The sequence below is a fragment of the Cottoperca gobio genome, chromosome 15, assembly GCF_900634415.1.
Source record: "Cottoperca gobio chromosome 15, fCotGob3.1, whole genome shotgun sequence".
NCBI lineage: Eukaryota > Metazoa > Chordata > Actinopteri > Perciformes > Bovichtidae > Cottoperca > Cottoperca gobio.
In genome coordinates this window covers 24,665,031-24,684,008 of record NC_041369.1, presented here as the reverse complement: position 1 = coordinate 24,684,008, position 18,978 = coordinate 24,665,031, and the positions used below count along the sequence as shown (strand labels likewise).

At 38.2% G+C, this 18,978-nt stretch overlaps 1 protein-coding gene across 1 annotated transcript in view; it reads right to left on the bottom strand.

Moving 5' to 3' along the window:
• Nucleotides 1–1,791: 1,791 nt before the first annotated feature.
• The window catches only part of LOC115020316 (echinoderm microtubule-associated protein-like 6), a 43,335-nt gene continuing 26,148 nt past the window's right edge, over nucleotides 1,792–18,978 (bottom strand). Inside the window, 16 exon segments of the mRNA XM_029450270.1 lie at nucleotides 1,792–3,896; nucleotides 5,413–5,513; nucleotides 7,799–7,952; nucleotides 8,594–8,697; nucleotides 9,045–9,207; nucleotides 9,373–9,545; nucleotides 10,124–10,312; nucleotides 10,402–10,516; nucleotides 10,998–11,155; nucleotides 13,219–13,271; nucleotides 13,274–13,319; nucleotides 13,321–13,427; nucleotides 14,478–14,651; nucleotides 17,175–17,195; nucleotides 18,340–18,438; nucleotides 18,549–18,678. Coding sequence (XP_029306130.1) covers nucleotides 3,872–3,896; nucleotides 5,413–5,513; nucleotides 7,799–7,952; nucleotides 8,594–8,697; nucleotides 9,045–9,207; nucleotides 9,373–9,545; nucleotides 10,124–10,312; nucleotides 10,402–10,516; nucleotides 10,998–11,155; nucleotides 13,219–13,271; nucleotides 13,274–13,319; nucleotides 13,321–13,427; nucleotides 14,478–14,651; nucleotides 17,175–17,195; nucleotides 18,340–18,438; nucleotides 18,549–18,678 — 1,812 coding nt within the window. The 3' untranslated portion in view covers nucleotides 1,792–3,871.

Genomic DNA, 18,978 nt, shown 5'->3' with positions numbered 1-18,978 from the left:
GAACTACTGATGATCTTAAATTAAACTACTGATGATCTTAACTTGAACTACTAATGATCTTAAATTAAACTACTGATGATCTTAACTTGAACTACTGATGATCTTAACTTGAACTACTGATGATCTTAACTTGAACTACTGATGATCTTAACTTGAACTACTGATGATCTTAACTTGAACTACTAATGATCTTAACTTGAACTACTAATGATCTTAAGTTGAACTACTAATGATCTTAAATTGAACTACTAATGATCTTAACTTGAACTACTAATGATCTTAACTTGAACTACTGATGATCTTAACTTGAACTACTAGTGATCTTAACTTGAACTACTAGTGATCTTAACTTGAACTACTGATGATCTTAACTTGAACTACTAATGATCTTAAGTTGAACTACTAATGATCTTAACTTGAACTACTAATGATCTTAACTTGAACTACTAATGATCTTAACTTGAACTACTGATGATCTTAACTTGAACTACTGATGATCTTAACTTGAACTACTAATGATCTTAACTTGAACTACTGATGATCTTAACTTGAACTACTAATGATCTTAACTTGAACTACTGATGATCTTAACTTGAACTACTAATGATCTTAACTTGAACTACTGATGATCTTAACTTGAACTACTGATGATCTTAACTTGAACTACTAATGATCTTAACTTGAACTACTGATGATCTTAACTTGAACTACTGATGATCTTAACTTGAACTACTGATGATCTTAACTTGAACTACTAATGATCTTAACTTGAACTACTAATGATCTTAAGTTGAACTACTAATGATCTTAAGTTGAACTACTAATGATCTTAAATTGAACTACTAATGATCTTAACTTGAACTACTAATGATCTTAACTTGAACTACTGATGATCTTAACTTGAACTACTAGTGATCTTAACTTGAACTACTGATGATCTTAACTTGAACTACTGATGATCTTAACTTGAACTACTAATGATCTTAACTTGAACTACTGATGATCTTAACTTGAACTACTGATGATCTTAACTTGAACTACTAATGATCTTAACTTGAACTACTAATGATCTTAACTTGAACGACTAATGATCTTAACTTGAACTACTAATGATCTTAACTTGAACTACTAGTGATCTTAACTTGAACTACTAATGATCTTAACTTGAACTACTGATGATCTTAACTTGAACTACTAATGATCTTAACTTGAACTACTGATGATCTTAACTTGAACTACTGATGATCTTAACTTGAACTACTGATGATCTTAACTTGAACTACTAATGATCTTAACTTGAACTACTGATGATCTTAACTTGAACTACTGATGATCTTAACTTGAACTACTGATGATCTTAACTTGAACTACTAATGATCTTAACTTGAACTACTGATGATCTTAACTTGAACTACTGATGATCTTAACTTGAACTACTGATGATCAGGCAGAGAGAAGCTGCAGGTCAGTGTGAATGTTGAAGTCCAGATGAAGTGTTCGCTGTGATGAAGAAGAGGAGTTCAGGCTGATCTGGGTTAGTCTGTCAAGCCTGTTGTTGATGTGGAGGGGAACAGCAGGGTGGAGCACTAGGACCCAGCAGTGATCAGAGAGCTCACCTTTGTTCCTGAAACACCTGAGACACTCTGGCTGCGTCTCATTGGTCGCTCAACACGATGATTGGTTGAAGGTATCATGTATAATGTCTTTTAAGCTACTGGATGCCTAAATTTCCCTCGGGATTAATAAAGTATCTATCGATCGAATAAGTGGAAAATCATTACAAACTGTGACTCGAGTATCAAACTTTCATTTATTGTGAATTTTTCAAGCAGTCGTGTCGATGAAACTATTTTTTCTTGCTTCTCAGACAGAAAACAACGAGCCTCGTGATTACTTCAGGGACCTTCTGATCCCGCAGGAAATCAAGGGTTTCAACAAAGCAGGTGTTTAACATCTGGAACTCTTCACACAAACTCTTTTGACACTTTTCACAACAGTTAGAAGTTAACATCCAGACACAGAAAACTCATCCACACTGTAATGTAGGCATAAATAACATTTAGATATTTCCATAAATATTTCTCTGAACATGTATTTCTTTTGTTGTTTTACGGTCACAATGGTCTTTAAAACAAAAAGCAGCAGCGAAGAAAATATTTTCATATTTCCGTCCATTTCTGTTGAATAAAACATTCTCAGTGTAGCACCAGACAGAATACAAAACAAGTTCAACTGTGGATGAAATAAAAATAACAAAAGTGTATGAAATATCCCCAATGAAAAAGAAGAAAACAAACAGAAGTAGAAAGATCCAGAAAGGCACTTAAGTGTGATGATATCCAACGACAGACGCAGTAAAGGCTCTTTAAATTGAAAAGTAATTCAAATTAAACTTCAGGACGTTTCTATAAATATGAAACGCATCTTTTCCCCCAGTGCAGAACGTCCTTAATGTTTTGTATCATGTCAGCAGATCAGTTACCAGTTTCTCCTTTAAATGGTCCCATCACTTGTGTTTACTGTGAAACTCTTTCAATCTTGTGTTTTCCAAAGGGGACTTGAATGCAGCATCGATCCAGGAGGCCGATGTATAAATATACACAAACCATGAGACAGAAAATAATAACACACATTATTCATGAACCATCTTATTACACCTGTAAATGTGAATGAGTCTGATGAAGCCTCGTTGATGTGGAGGACTAAAGCTGACTTTACAAGAAATAAAGAAATGTAGAAATAAAAGCCTCAACTAGCAAATAAATGTGCAGGTTAAAGAATTAATTATAAATACAAACAAATAACTGATTTTTATATTTATTTATTTATTCTTTTCAATTTACATTCATTTAAGTTTTTCTTTATCTCCTATTTATTAATTTCCATATTTATGTTTGTACTTCTTAATTTATTTGTGTTTCTTCTCCTGTATGTTACTGAGGGGGCGTGTCTTGATGATGTCAGCCATTGGTTGATCTATATGACAGAGGCCATCGATTGGTCGTGGGGACAGAGACAATTATCATCATGACACGCCCCCTCATTAACATGCGGGTGAAGAAATAATACAAATAAATAATACAAATAAAGCGAAATAAATGTAAACAGAACATAATAAATTGAGAAAAGATTAAAATTCAAATAAATAAATACATTTTATGTAATCATCATTTATTTTTATCTGATAATTCATTTGATAATTGAGGCTTTTATTTCTACATTTCTTCTTTATTATTACATTAATTTTTTCAAATGGCAGCTTTAATCTTCCATGATTGCATCTTTAGTTGAGCAGATCTTTTCGTTTCTAGTACAGAAGGAACATTTTAATAATATAATAATAACCCTTGTAATCAGCTGTTATATTGATGTTTTTCTTCTTTCTTCAGTAATAACTATTTTAACAGATAAAAACACACCAAATGTATTATTTACATATGAAATAGTTTGGCCCCAAAATAGAGTTTAAAAAGTGAGAACCTGTCCACAAAGATTGACAGAAGATCAAACTTCATACATCTGAATATGAATCCATGCTCCTCTTGTGTGCACACAGACTTTATGCATCTGGCCCCTGGACTAATGGCTTCTGCTTTGTCTTTGTGAAAATCTCAAATGTTGTTTTCTTCTGCTTCTTCACGTCTCTTCATTTGTTCAGCTTCAGGGTCATGTGATCCATCGTTTGGTCTGAAGTTTTCTGCCTCGTCACCGCGACAGAATCTAAAAGTCTCGTCTTCTTCCATCTCCGGCTTGTAAACTGTAGAAACGAAGGTTGAAGGTTGCAGGTTCTACTCCCTCTGGAGCCACTTGTGGTGCTGTCACGTGTTCAGGCGCTTTGGAGAAAAGCGTCAGCAGACGAAGTCTCTGCGTTTTACAGACATTTCCAAACGAACACACTGCAACACAGACAACAGTTTTACTTTTATAATATACTATACTATGACTTTATAATATACTATGACTTTATAATATACTATGACTTTATAATATACTATGACTTTATAATATACTATGACTTTATAATATACTATGACTTTATAATATACTATGACTTTATAATATACTATGACTTTATAATATACTATACTATGACTTTATAATATATTATGACTTTATAATATACTATGACTTTATAATATATTATGACTTTATAATATACTATGACTTTATAATATACTATACTATGACTTTATAATATATTATACTATGACTTTATAATATACTATGACTTTATAATATACTATACTATGACTTTATAATATATTATACTATGACTTTATAATATACTATGACTTTATAATATACTATACTATGACTTTATAATATATTATACTATGACTTTATAATATACTATGACTTTATAATATACTATACTATGACTTTATAATATATTATACTATGACTTTATAATATACTATGACTTTATAATATACTATGACTTTATAATATACTATATTATGACTTTATAATATACTATGACTTTATAATATATTATACTATGACTTTATAATATACTATATTATGACTTTATAATATACTATGACTTTATAATATATTATACTATGACTTTATAATATACTATATTATGACTTTATAATATATTATACTATGACTTTATAATATACTATGACTTTATAATATACTATACTATGACTTTATAATATACTATATTATGACTTTATAATATACTATGACTTTATAATATACTATATTATGACTTTATAATATACTATGACTTTATAATATACTATATTATGACTTTATAATATACTATGACTTTATAATATACTATACTATGACTTTATAATATACTATACTATGACTTTATAATATGCTATGACTTTATAATATACTATGACTTTATAATATATTATATTATGACTTTATAATATATTATACTATGAATTTATAATATACTATACTATGACTTTATATAATATATTATACTATGACATATTAAATTATAACTTTTCATAAGATGCTATTCTATGACATTCTTCACAATATTGTTGGACACTATATAAGATATATAAGATGTTTGTGACTTTATGACATACTTTGACTCACCACAGTTTAACAGTTTGGATCTTATTTATAGGAACACAACTGTATCTGAAGTGATGATTTGTGGCTTTCACAAAGTATCATTTATGTCCGTAGACGGTAAAAATATTCATATTTTCAGTAACTTTCAGGCATAAAAAATGCAGAAAACAAGTTAGAATAAAATCCCTTTACTTGTAAATAGACTACTATATTTGTGTTTCTGTGTATAAACACTGAAATAATGTTTTTTACAAACATTTTAATAATATGTCCACTAAATGTCACTAAATATTTGAGTCATTCTTCTTGTACTTTGGGTTCTTGGCAGCTTTATTGTTTCTGCAGTGATAGAAAGTCTCAGTTTACCTGCAGTCGTCTCCTCCTGTGCTCATCACGTATTTGTCTTCGTGGGAGAAGCGGATGTTGGTCACGTGAGCAGAGTGGCCGAGGTAGCGCTTGTGTTTGGCCTGCAGACACAAAGAAACACTCACATTTCTCTTTCATAAACAATAAACCATCTTTGTTACTGTAAGACGTAAAATAAAGAGTTAAAATACAAGATATATAAAATAAAATTATATATATTTGTGTCATCTGTGCAGTAAAACTAATGTAAAAATGTTTGTGTAATTAGAAGGAATAAAAAAAGAAAACGTGCAAAACAAAATGAGAATCTATGAAGTTAAAATAAAATGCTGAAATATAAATAATTTTGTGGTTTGACAGTGTCGAGGATATTTATTGCTCACAACATTGTGGTATGAAACAGAGAACACATAAACACAGATATAGTTGATTAATTATTATTTTGTTGTACAACAAACAATAATAATGACCCTTTGTATTCTTATTTTTACTTATATATATATATATATATATATATATATAAGAAAACGTTGTACTCTGTCTATTCTCGGTGGAAATAAAAACTAGCTTTTTAGCCTTTTCTAAAAAATAAAAAATCCACTCAACATTAACCTTTCTATATGTTTCGTCAGTCAAACCTCTCTTCTCTTTCCCTCAATGTTACTGTATGTAATATGTGTTGCCCCTTATATAATATATAATTAAATACATGTACTTAGTCAATGACAAATATCATAACAATTCACACTGCAGCAAATAAGCAGGCACACACACACCCTGGGCTGGAGCTCCTCTGTCCATCTCCTCTGAAAGGATCAGGATGAGGGGAAAAAAGAAAAGGGGGGGCGAATATTTCTCAAAGATTGTAACAGAGAAACTTCAGACTGCTCTCTGCAGTTCTCTAATCAACAAGAAGTTAAAAATAAAAAATACCATGCTTCACAAACAATATTCAGCGCTCTATACTGAGTTTTTCAACTCACAAAGGATCCTACAAAAACATGGAAATTAGCCCACTTTTTGTTTGTGCACTCGGAGTTACGAGGTCAGGTTCTATTCTTTTGACTTTCAACCCCCTCAACTCAAAACGGACTTATTAATAGACTTTTCAGACTTATTAACCACTGAACGGACTGGCACAGGCATGGGCCAAAAACCTCCACCCTGTGATTCGTGCATGTTGCTGCAAAGCAAATCAAATTCCTTCAATCGAGAATCTCTGAACTTTAAGACAAGTCATTAGGACCTTCCAAACCAGAAACTCAGATTACTTAGCGAATGGACATGATTCCCCCAGCGTAAACATTTAACAATAGACAGACCTTTACAAACAATGACAAACAACACATTAAAAAAAAATTCCAACCATAACTGTACACGTCTTAAATTCACTCTCCCCTGCTTTTTTTTTTTTTAAGTAACCAATACAACTTCAAAGTAAATTCACTCCAAGTTCGTTTTTCTTACTATGAGTTGGTCTTTTTTCTCTGGAAGTCCAAGTCTGGTTTCTCAATTCCTTGAGATTTCACCACAGCCGTCTTTATGGCTGCCTGGCCAAGGAAAATTGGATTTCCCAGAGAAAAAACACAGCAACTCGCAGCATTGGCATCTCGTCGGTAGGACCTCCAAGTAATGTCGAGGATATTTATTGCTCACAACATTGTGGTATGAAACAGAGAGAATCTACCCCTTATATTTGAGTTCTTAATGAACACATGAACATTGTCTCCTAATCATACATTGAAGCACATATGATCATGACACCAAAATAATCTAAAACAGATGTGAAGGTCACTTCCTCGTGATCATTAAAGGGTTCCCTTAACTTCATTAGAGCATGGAGATAATGTCATGTCAAGACAATATCCTGTTTATGCACATATGGTATGGATCATAATAGGGCCACTAATGTAAACTTAATGACTAAGACATTGTCATTAGATTATCTTAACAACAGTTTTGATGTAAATGTATATATGTAAGTAAACAATATTAAATATAGAGGTGTAAGCAGTTATAAAGTAAACTATATTTTCAAAGTAATCAAACATTTAGTGCAGAAACTAAATCAACTTACTAAAGAAATCAATATAAGAAGTTGTCATGAGAAGCTCTTGGTTATATTCTATCAGCTCAATATTATTTATTATTAATTATGGAGCAAACTTTAAAAGAGATTTTAACATCATGGAGCCCCAAAGTCCTGAAACTCATTTATTTTATCCTGCTAACTGAAGAACATGTCATACTTTTCTAACCTGCATTGTAAAGATTAAATATGGTTATCTTTATGTGTTATTATCTCCATTGTGACAAACATTATGAATAACAAGATGTTCTGCAGCCTGGAGACAAACACTTGAACCTGTAACTGTGTGAGACTCACAAACTTCTCTGTGCACGGGAAGTCGAACAGTTTGACCAATCCGAAGTCGTCTCCGGTGACGACGTTGAGGCCGGCGTGAGACACACACGCACAGTTCACTTCAGCTTTGTCTGCGTTTCGTGGCCAAATCCCCAAAACTTCATCTCCCAGGATGCTGAGGGAGAGAAAGGAGGAAAATAATCGTTTGTAAAACTAGGAGAAGAAGAATTCCTGTGACAGTGAACATGCACTGTACCTGTAAGTGATGTTTATATTGTTTAAATACATGTCTTTAACATGTACAGTAAATATCATGTATACTTTGTACATCCTGTCATATCTGCGTACCTCATGTATATAAAGCAACCGGTTAATAAATCATATTTATCTCTGCACTATTGCACCGTTTTATTACAGGTGTTACATTTTGTAGCTTTTGTTGAACATTTGTCCAAAGAGGTATGAGAAAGATTCTTTAAGGGCTTTTTAGGACAAACTATACTATGACTTATTTCTGACTTTTTTTTATTACTTTAATGTCAGTAAAAAATCTAAAAAAGGTTTTTTTAAAAGTCAGAAAATTTCATAGAAAATCATAAAAATGTAAAAAACATTTAAAACCATTTTTTTTATGATTAATTTAATACTTTTTTTAATGACTCATTTTTATTTATTGTAAATCTGTTATTAATAATTTTGGAGTCGTTCTCTAAGCTTTCAGCCTCCTGCCTCTCCTGCTAAAGCTTCTGTTTATTTTACATTAATATGAGTTCATGCAGGTAAAAGTGTGTGTGTGTGTGTGTGTGTGTGTGTTACCTGGTCCAGGTTGCCCAGGTGACTCTATCGATGATGGTCTGGTCACTCACCAACTTCCCCGAAGGAACCTCAAACACCTGCCGCTTATAAGCTCCTGTGGACACCTGCAGACACACACATACATACACGCACACACACGCACACACACACACACACACACACACGCGCACACACACACACACACACACACACACACACACACACACACACACACACACACCATGTCACCTACTATCTTTGCGTGCACAAAATATTCAGGTTTAATTGCATAATAATAACATTACGCCTCCTGTGATTCCAATTGAAGAAAAAGATGTATTGGAATATATACATGTGAGTGTGTGTGTGTGTGTGTGTGTGTGTGTATGTGAGTGTGTGTGTGTGAGTGTGTGTGTGTGTGAGTGTGTGTGTGTGTGTGAATGTGTGTGTGTGTGTGTGTGTGTGTGTGTACCTGTATGTAGCAGCTGTCAGCAGAGAAGTCGAGCTGCAGGATGAAGGCCGGGATGTCGCTGCAGTAAACCACCCGGGTCAAACTTGGTCCTGCGCTCACATCGTAAACATCCACCGTGTTCTCCACCGATCCGACCGCCAACAGCCGCCTGTCAGGACTGAACCTGCACACACACACACACACACACACACACACACACACACACACACACACACACACACACACACACACACACACACACACACACACACACACACACACACACAAAATGTTTATATGAATATTTCTGCACATACAAATATTAAGTTTTTAATATTCTCTCTCCTACCGGATGTCCTGGATGGCGACGCTGCGGTCTCGTTTCTTCGCCCACATCTTCAGCGAGTTGGAGAGGAGGAGGAGGAACTCGCCGTTCTTCATCCCGACCGCCAGCATCTCTCCGTCTGCGCTGTAGCTCACACAGCGCGCAGCGTGGCCTACACACACCTTGTTCAACAGTTTCTACGGAGAGAGACGAGGGGAAATCTCAATCTGAACTTTAGTAAAAGATTATTAAACTGCAACGATTCGTCGACTAAAGAATATAATCGCCAACTATACTGGTAATCAATTAATCTTTGAAGTAATATATTTAATGCAAAAACATCAGAAAATGCTGCTGAAACCGATAAATAAAATAAAATGCAATGATATCATATCCAGGTAACATTACATGAAGTGAATCCAGCTGTTATTAGCAAAGATAAATCGGCCTATTCATAAAAACAAACATTTTATTTGTCAACATTGATGATTGTCTGTTACCCATAAAGTTCCTCCTATCATCCTAGTAACCAACGTTATTAAGACGCGTAGAAGCTTCAGAAATAATGATTAATGTCGTAGAAGAAAACGTTAAAGTAAAGACGGAAATATTCATTTCCATTAACGTGTAAACACTTGTTTTGTCTTTTTCTGAATTATGCAATTAAACCTGAATATTTTGTGCACGCAAAGATAGTAGGTGACATGGTGTGTGTGTGTGTGTGTGTGTGTGTGTGTGTGTGTGTGAGTGTGTGTGTGTGTGTGTGTGTGTGTACCTTGTCCGTGAGGTCCCACAGCCGGATGGTGGCGTCGTCGCTGGCAGTGATGCAGAGCTCTTTAGCAGGATGAGCGGTCAGACCCCAGATTCCCCCCCGAGCGTGACTGTCCAGCAGCAGGTTGCACGCCGCGTTCTTTTCCCCGACCTCGATGATCTCCCCGTCCTTCGTCCCCACCAGGATCTTACCCTGAGGACGAAGAGGAGGGGGGGGGGGGCTGATGAGGGACGAGGAGGACGCTTGGGTGGCGAAGATTCAAAAAGTAAAAAAGTTCTCACCTTGCCTCTGCAGACGGAGCGGACACACTCCACCTGCTGCCCCGTCTCCAGCTGGAAGGCACGACAACGCTTCATCTCCTGATCCCAGAGCTTCACCGCACCGCCCTCCTTAGTCCTGACACACACACACACACACACACAGTGTTAGTTGGTAATGAGCCGTCTGTCTGTAACGATCCATCTGTCTGTAACGAGCTGTCTGTCTGTCTGTAACGAGCCGTCTGTCTGTAACGAGCCGTCTGTCTGTAACGAACCGTCTGTCTGTAACGAGCTGTCTGTCTGTCTGTAACGAGCCGTCTGTCTGTAACGAGCCGTCTGTCTGTAACGAGCCGTCTTTCTGCAACGAGCCGTCTGTCTGTAACGGGCCGTCTGTCTGTTACGGGCTGTCTGTCTGTAACGAGCCGTCTGTCTGTCTGTAATGAGCCGTCTGTCTGTAACGGGCCGTCTGTCTGTAACGGGCTGTCTGTCTGTAATGGGCCGTCTGTCTGTAACGAGCCGTCTGTCTGTAACGAGCCGTCTGTTTGTCTGTAACGAGCCGTCTGTCTGTCTGTAACGAGCCGTCTGTCTGTAACGGGCCGCCTGTCTGTGTGACTCACGGCCTCTCCTTGCCGCCGGTGACGATGAGCCCGTCTCTCAGCGTGGTGTACATGGTGAACACCGGCCCGGTGTGAGCCTTCGCTACGACCCTCAGCAGGTAGTGGTCCCGCCACACGTACACGTCCCCGTTGATGGCTCCGGTGAACGTCAAGTTATTCTGTATAAATACACAGAAGTTACAGAAGTGTGACTGATGATTCTCATTCTCATTCTCCAAGAACACTTTCAACATTCAACACCTTCAACATCTACACAAACACTTCTAAACTGTGAGATGTATTATGCTGCTCTTTGCCGATTTGTTGATATTATATTATATACAATATGATATAATATGATATTATGTATAATATGATATAATATGATATTATATATAATATTATATCGGCGAGGATCCAGACTAAGAATGGTTCAAAAACGACTTCATGAAAAAAAGGGAAAGGAAAGGAGAGACCCTGCCCGGGGCCCTGACAGCGAGTGCCTGGTGGCCGCGTTTGCCACGGAGCCCGGTCGGGCACAGCCCGAAGAAGCTACGTAGTGCCTCCCATCCATCCATCCTGTGGGCCCACTACTCATGGGAAAAACCGCTGGGGTCGGGTGCGCTGTCACAAGGGTGGCAGTGATGGTCAGGGACCTCGACGGACCAGACCCGGGCAGCAGAGGCTGGCTCTGGGGACGTGGAACGTCACCTCTCTGTGGGGGAAGGAGCCGGAACTAGTGCGGGAGGTGGATCACTACCAGTTGGATCTGGTGGGGCTTACCTCCACGCACAGTCTTGGATCTGGAACCGTACTCCTGGATAGGGTTTGGACTCTATTCTTTTCCAGAGTTGCCCAAGGTGTGAGGCGTCAGGCCAGGGTGGGGATTCTCACTAGCCCCCGGCTGAGCGCCGCTATGTTGGAGTTTACCCCGGTAGACGAGAGGGTCGCCTCCCTACGCCTTCGGGTTATGGGGGGGAAACTCTGACTGTTGTTTGTGCCTATGCCCCAAACCGCAGTTCGGAGTATTCGGCCTTCTTGGAGCCTTAGGTGCCTCAAGGGGCGGTAACCCCCGAACACCGTGGTGGACCCCGGTGGTCAGGGAAGCCGTCCGACTGAAGAAGGAGTCCTTCCGGGTTATGTTATCCGGGAGGACTCCGGAAACCGTTGCAGGGTACTGAAGGACTAGCAGGGCGGCAGCCTCTGCCGTGTCAGAGGCAAAGCAGCGGGTGTGGGAGAAGTTCGGAGAAGCTATGGAGAAGGACTTTCGGTCGGCACCAAGGTGCTTCTGGAAAACCATCCGGCACCTCAGGAGGGGAAAGCGAGGAACCATCCAAGCTGTGTACAGCAAGGGTGGGACCCTGCTGACTTTGACTGAGAAGGTTATCGGCCGGTGGAAGGAGCACTTTGAGGAACTCCTGAATCCGACTAACACGCCCTCTATGGTAGAGGCAGAGCTGGAAGCTGATGGGGGATCATCGTCAATTTCCCTGATGTTCGTTCCTACCCTCACCTATGGTCATGAAGGCTGGGTCATGACCGAAAGAACGAGATCACGGGTACAAGCGGCCGAAATGGGTTTTCTCAGACCGGTGGCTGGCGTCTCCCTTAGAGATAGGGTGAGAAGTTCAGCCATCCGTGAGAGACTCGGAGTAGAGCCGCTGCTCCTTTACGTTGAAAGGAGCCAGTTGAGGTGGTTCGGGCATCTAGTAAGGATGCCACCTGGGCGCCTCCCTAGGGAGGTGTTCCAGGCACGTCCAGCTGGGAGGAGACCCCGGGGAAGACCCAGGACTCGGTGGAGACATTATATCTCCTCACTGGCCTGGGAACGAGCTGGAGAATGTGGCCCGGAGAAGGGAAGATTGGGGTTCCTTACTGGAGCTGCTGCCCCGGCGACCCGATCCCGGATAAGCAGTAGACGATGGATGGATGGATGGATTATATATAATATAATATGATATGATATTATATATAATATCATATGATATGATATTATATATAATATGATATTATATTATATATAATATCATAGGATATTATATATAACATCATATGATATTATATATAATATGATATTATATTATATATAATATCATATTATATATAATATTATACTATATATAATATGATATGATATTATATTATATATAATATCATATTATATATAATATTATACTATATATAATATGATGTGATATAATATGACCAAACAACAACAACAATAAGTCAGAGGGGAACTCACAGCACCAAAGGCGACTGACAGCATTGTCTGCATCCTGCCGTCCTCCACCGTCCCACCACGCCCTTCTTGTACATCAGAGCGCCGCCGGCCAGCGTCCAGAAACTTCACATGTTTAATTCCCACAGAGACGAACTGCGAGTCCGAGTCCGGACGAAACTCCACCACGAAGATCCGGTCTGGGTGTCCGGCTTTACTGCACACTTTGGATCCTGCCATTTATTATATTTAATATATATAACTGACAAACATTATCACAGACAGTTGATATCATGTGGCAGTATGTGTTAAAAAGAAATGTAAAAGACATATAGACATATATACGGGAGATAGAGAGATAGATATATAGAGAGAAGAGAGAGAAGAGAGAAATAGAGAGGGAGAGAGAGAAGAGAAGGGAGAGAGAGAGAGAGAGAGAGAATAGAGACGGGAGAGAGAGAGAGAGAGAGGAGAGAAGAGAGAGAGAGAGATAGAGAGTTAGAGAGTATAGAGATAGAGAGATAGACATAGATAGAGAGATATGAGATAGAGAGAGATATATACAGAGAGATATATAGATAATAGATATGGTATATATATAGATATATAATATAGAGATATAATATAAAATGTATATATATACAGTATATATATATATTTGATATGTATATATATCTGTATATATGATATATATACATATACAGTATATACATACATATATACAGTATATATATGTATGTATATATATATAGTATTTATATATATATATATATATATATATATATATACACACATATATACTGTATATATGTATATACATATATAAAGTATACATATATATGTATATATATATACAGATATATACATATATATATATCTGTATATATATATCTGTATATATATATCCTGTATATATATACATATATATGTATACTTTATATATGTATATATATATATATATATATACATATATACGTATATATATGTATATATATATATATATATATATATATATATATATATATATATATATATACATATATACGTATATATATATATATATATATATATATATATATCTCATGTATATATATATATATATATACATGATATGTATTACATCATGTGTACTTCTTTAAGCCGGATAATATACAAATATTCTGATTGGATGATATATTTTCACATGTGGTATTAGCACTTTAATGAAGGATCCGAGTACTTCCTCCACCACTGATTATGAGTGTATTTTATTCATTGTTATTGTATTTATTGATCAGTCTCACCCTCCTGCCAGCGCCACACAGTGATGGTGTGTTCAGGCTCCACCCCGACAGACAGCAGCAGCTTCCCCGTGGCGCTGAAGTTAACGTAGCCGACGCCTTTAGTGTGCGGGCAGCGGAGGATGGACAGAGTCTGTTTACTCATGGCGTCCCACACGTGGATGGAAGGAGTGGTGCCTGCGCAGAGAGCAGGAGACATGAGGACAGAGGACACATAGCGAGGTTTGTCTGTCACAGGGACGACAGGGATCACGACACACCCTGAGAACCAGAGTGGCGCACAGTGCTGACTGAGGACTGAGATTCACCCTCCAACTTCTGGCTTTATCTAATTGAAGGATTTCAGATTTGAGAGTTTCAGGGATCATTTAGTGTCGCACAGTTTGTCCATTTTACTACACGCTGATAAAACATGATGAAGCCAGAACAGCGGTGCATTCCTGTGGTGCATCTTGCAGGAGGAGTTCAAACAGACAACTACATTCTACTTTTAGATGTAAATGCAGGTAAAAGTAAACGTTAACTTTATTACAAGCAGACAATCGATAACAAAACGTTTTATATTATTTTATACGTCTTTAACTTTGAGTTTGTTGTATGAAATCTTCAAAGCACCAACAAGTTTGGAAACAGTTCTGGCTTTTTACCTATGAAACCAGATGAGTCTGGATATTAATGAAGCACAGAAGTGAACATACAAATGTATTTTGTCATTTATATATAAAAGTCTCCACAATCCACACAAACTTATTATATAATTATATGTATATAATTATATATATATATATATATATATATATAATATATATAATTATATGTACATATATACATATATAATTACATATATATATGATTATATATATATACATATATAATTATATAATTATATAATAATATTATAATTATATATACATATATAATTATATATATATAATTCCGGGTTATGTTATCCGGGAGGACTCCGGAAACAGTTGCAGGGTATCGAAGGACTAGAAGGGCGGCAGCTTCTGCCGTGTCAGAGGCAAAGCAGCGGGTGTGGGAGAAGTTCGGAGAAGCTATGGAGAAGGACTTTCGGTCGGCACCAAGGTGCTTCTGGAAAACCATCCGGCACCTTAGGAGGGGGAAGCGAGGAACCATCCAAGCTGTGTACAGCAAGGGTGGGACCCTGCTGACTTCGACTGAGAAGGTTATCGGCCGCTGGAAGGAGCACTTTGAGGAACTCCTGAATCCGACTAACACGCCCTCTATGGTTGAGGCAGAGCTGGAAGCTGATGGGGGATCATCGTCAATTTCCCTGATGGAAGTCACTGAGGTAGTCAAACAACTCCACAGTGGCAAAGCCGCAGGGGTTGATGAGATCCGTCCAGAAATGTTGAAGGCTTTGGGTGTTGAGGGGTTGTCTTGGTTGACACGCCTCGTCAACATTGCGTGGAAGTCTGGGACAGTGCCTAGGGGTTGGCAGACCGGGGTGGTGGTTCCCCTATTTAAAAAGGGGGACCAGAGAGTGTGTGCCAACTACAGGCGTATCACACTTCTCAGCCTCCCTGGTAAAGTCTACTCCAAGGTACTGGAAAGGAGGGTTCGGCCGGTAGTCGAACCTCTAATTGAAGAGGAACAATGCGGATTCCGTCCTGGTCGTGGAACAACAGACCAACTCTTTACTCTTGCAAGGAGGATGAGGATGAGGATCAGCACCTCTAAATCTGAGGCCATGGCTCTCAGCAGGAAACCGGTGGATTGCCTACTCCGGGTAGGGAATGAGCCATTACCCCAAGTGAAGGAGTTCAAGTACCTCGGGGTCTTGTTCGCGAGTGAGGGGACGATGGAACGAGAGATTGGCCGGAGAATCGGAGCAGCGGGGGCGGTATTACAGTCACTTTACCGCACCGTTGTGACGAAAAAAGAGCTGAGCCAGAAGGCAAAGCTCTCAATATACCGGTCGATCTTCGTTCCTACCCTCACCTATGGTCATGAAGGCTGGGTCATGACCGAAAGAACGAGATCACGGGTACAAGCGGCCGAAATGGGTTTTCTCAGACGAGTGGCTGGCGTCTCCCTTAGAGATAGGGTGAGAAGCTCAGCCATCCGTGAGGGACTCGGAGTAGAGCCGCTGCTCCTTTACGTTGAAAGGAGCCAGTTGAAGTGGTTCGGGCATCTAGTAAGGAGCCACCTGGGCGCCTCCCTAGGGAGGTGTTCCAGGCACGTCCAGTTGGGAGGAGACCCCGGGGAAGACCCAGGACTCGGTGGAGAGATTATATCTCCTCACTGGGAACACCTCAGGATCCCCCAGTCGGAGCTGGAGGATGTGGCCCGGAGAAGGGAAGATTGGGGTTCCTTACTGGAGCTGCTGCCCCCGCGACCCGATCCCGGATAAGCGGTAGACGATGGATGGATGGATGGATATAATTATACATATATACATATATATAATTATATATATAATTATGTATATATATATAGAATTATATAATTCTATATATATATAGAATTAGATATATATATAATATAAACACCTGGCAAAAGTGAGGACATATGAAGTGGGAAGATGGGCGTGGTTAGAGGGAGGAAGTAGGGAAGTGAGCTGTGAGCTCATCGCACGATATTCTCACGTTTTATGCTGCAGCAATTTTCATCAAAAACATGTTGTATTTATATACAGACGGTTTTAAAGACATTTATATACAACGATTCAGTCTTTACCTGGCAGTTCACTGACGTCACCTGAGGTGTTGTGAGACGGTGACAAATGAGGCCGGCCAAAACACACACACACGTACAAAAAACAAAAAACAGATAAAAACCTGAAGTGAGTTTAAAACGACAGTAAAGATAAATATTAACGAGTGATTCACTGCTTAACGTAGATATTATGTCAACAAGTGTTGAAGCTTCTGCAAAACGGTGTGTTTTCTACAACTTTACCTTTTTCATGGTCCAAATTCACACGTGAGCACATTAATGCACCTGTCTCAGGTGTTGAGGAGTATTAATGTCATATTTTGTGTTTCTGAGATAAATATTAATAAAGTTTTTGTAGAAAATTTCACATTTATGGATCAGTAAATAAAGAACTGCAGGATATTTTATAAAAAACAAAACAAAACAAAAACTTTAATTTTCAGGTTTAATTTAATTTCGGATATTTTGTTATGAATTAAACTTCTGAATCAGTCCATTAATCACGACGACTGACAGAAAGATGATGTGAAATAATAATAATAATAATGTTAATGTTTTAATAATAAGTTTGAGTTTTGGACTAGAAAGGTGTCACTTTGGGCTAATTTCTCACTATTTTTACAAAGCAAACAATCAGTGTTTTAAATAATCTTCAGATTAATAAATAGTGAAAATAATCTTTAGTTAATATTTAAAAATGAGCTGCAACAACCAAACAGTCTGCTCTTACATTAATGCATGAGATAATATAATTACATCATGTATAACAGCCTGCAATGTTTTTATACTTTTAATACTTTTATAACATTTTCTATGCAGGACTGAGTATAACTGAGTATTTTCACAGAGTTCAAACTTTTACTTACTTAAACGATCTGAACATTTAAATCCAGGAAAAGTGGACAAACCTTTTCAGCCAAAAGAAAAGTTCATAAATATTTATCTATAATAGAAAAAACATATTTGTTTATGTAAATCTGCTGATTTAATATTTTTATTTTAAAGACAAAGTCAGAGTTTATTCTCTCCGTGAAAACAAGTAAAGCAAGCAGGTCAAACATGAAGCAGAGTTAGTACAGAAACATGCAGACACACACCCACACACACACACACACACACACACACACACACACACACACACACACACACACACACACACACACACACACACACACACACAGTGTACCGATCTGTCCAGTGGCGATGACGTTTTTGTATTTCGGGTGCTGGTTGGCGGTCAGAGAGAGGATGTCGTCCGTGTGCTCCAGGTAGAAGCTCTGAGTTCCTAAAGCACAAGCAGACACATGAACACATCACTCTGACATCATGGTCACAGGTTCGAGTCCCAATCTGAACCTCCTGGAAGTAGTTTAATAAAGTTCTCTGGGGTTTTACCGGTGGTGAGACTGTGCACGATGGCGGTGGCGGCGGTGTGGTAGACGATGTCGGTGCCGTCATTGAGGTAGTGCAGGTTGTTGCGACAATCGAAGCCTCTAAAACCGAACACGTGATCCAGAACCAGGTCCTGCAAGAGAGGAGAGGGGGTAAACATCCAAACATCCAGCGGGAATGAACCTATCTGATAAAAATACAATAATTCTTCTTCTTGGCTTCATGTCAGCGACGGATCGTTTAACTTCCCTCCGTACATGAAAGTGAAACTTGAGAGACAGACAGACAGACAGGTAGACAGAGAGAGAGAGACAGATGCAGAGACAGATAGAGAGACAGACAGGTAGACAGAGAGAAGACAGACAGAGAGAGAGAGAGAGGGACATACAGACAGAGAGAGAAAAACAGAGAGAAGACAGACAGAGAGAGAAAA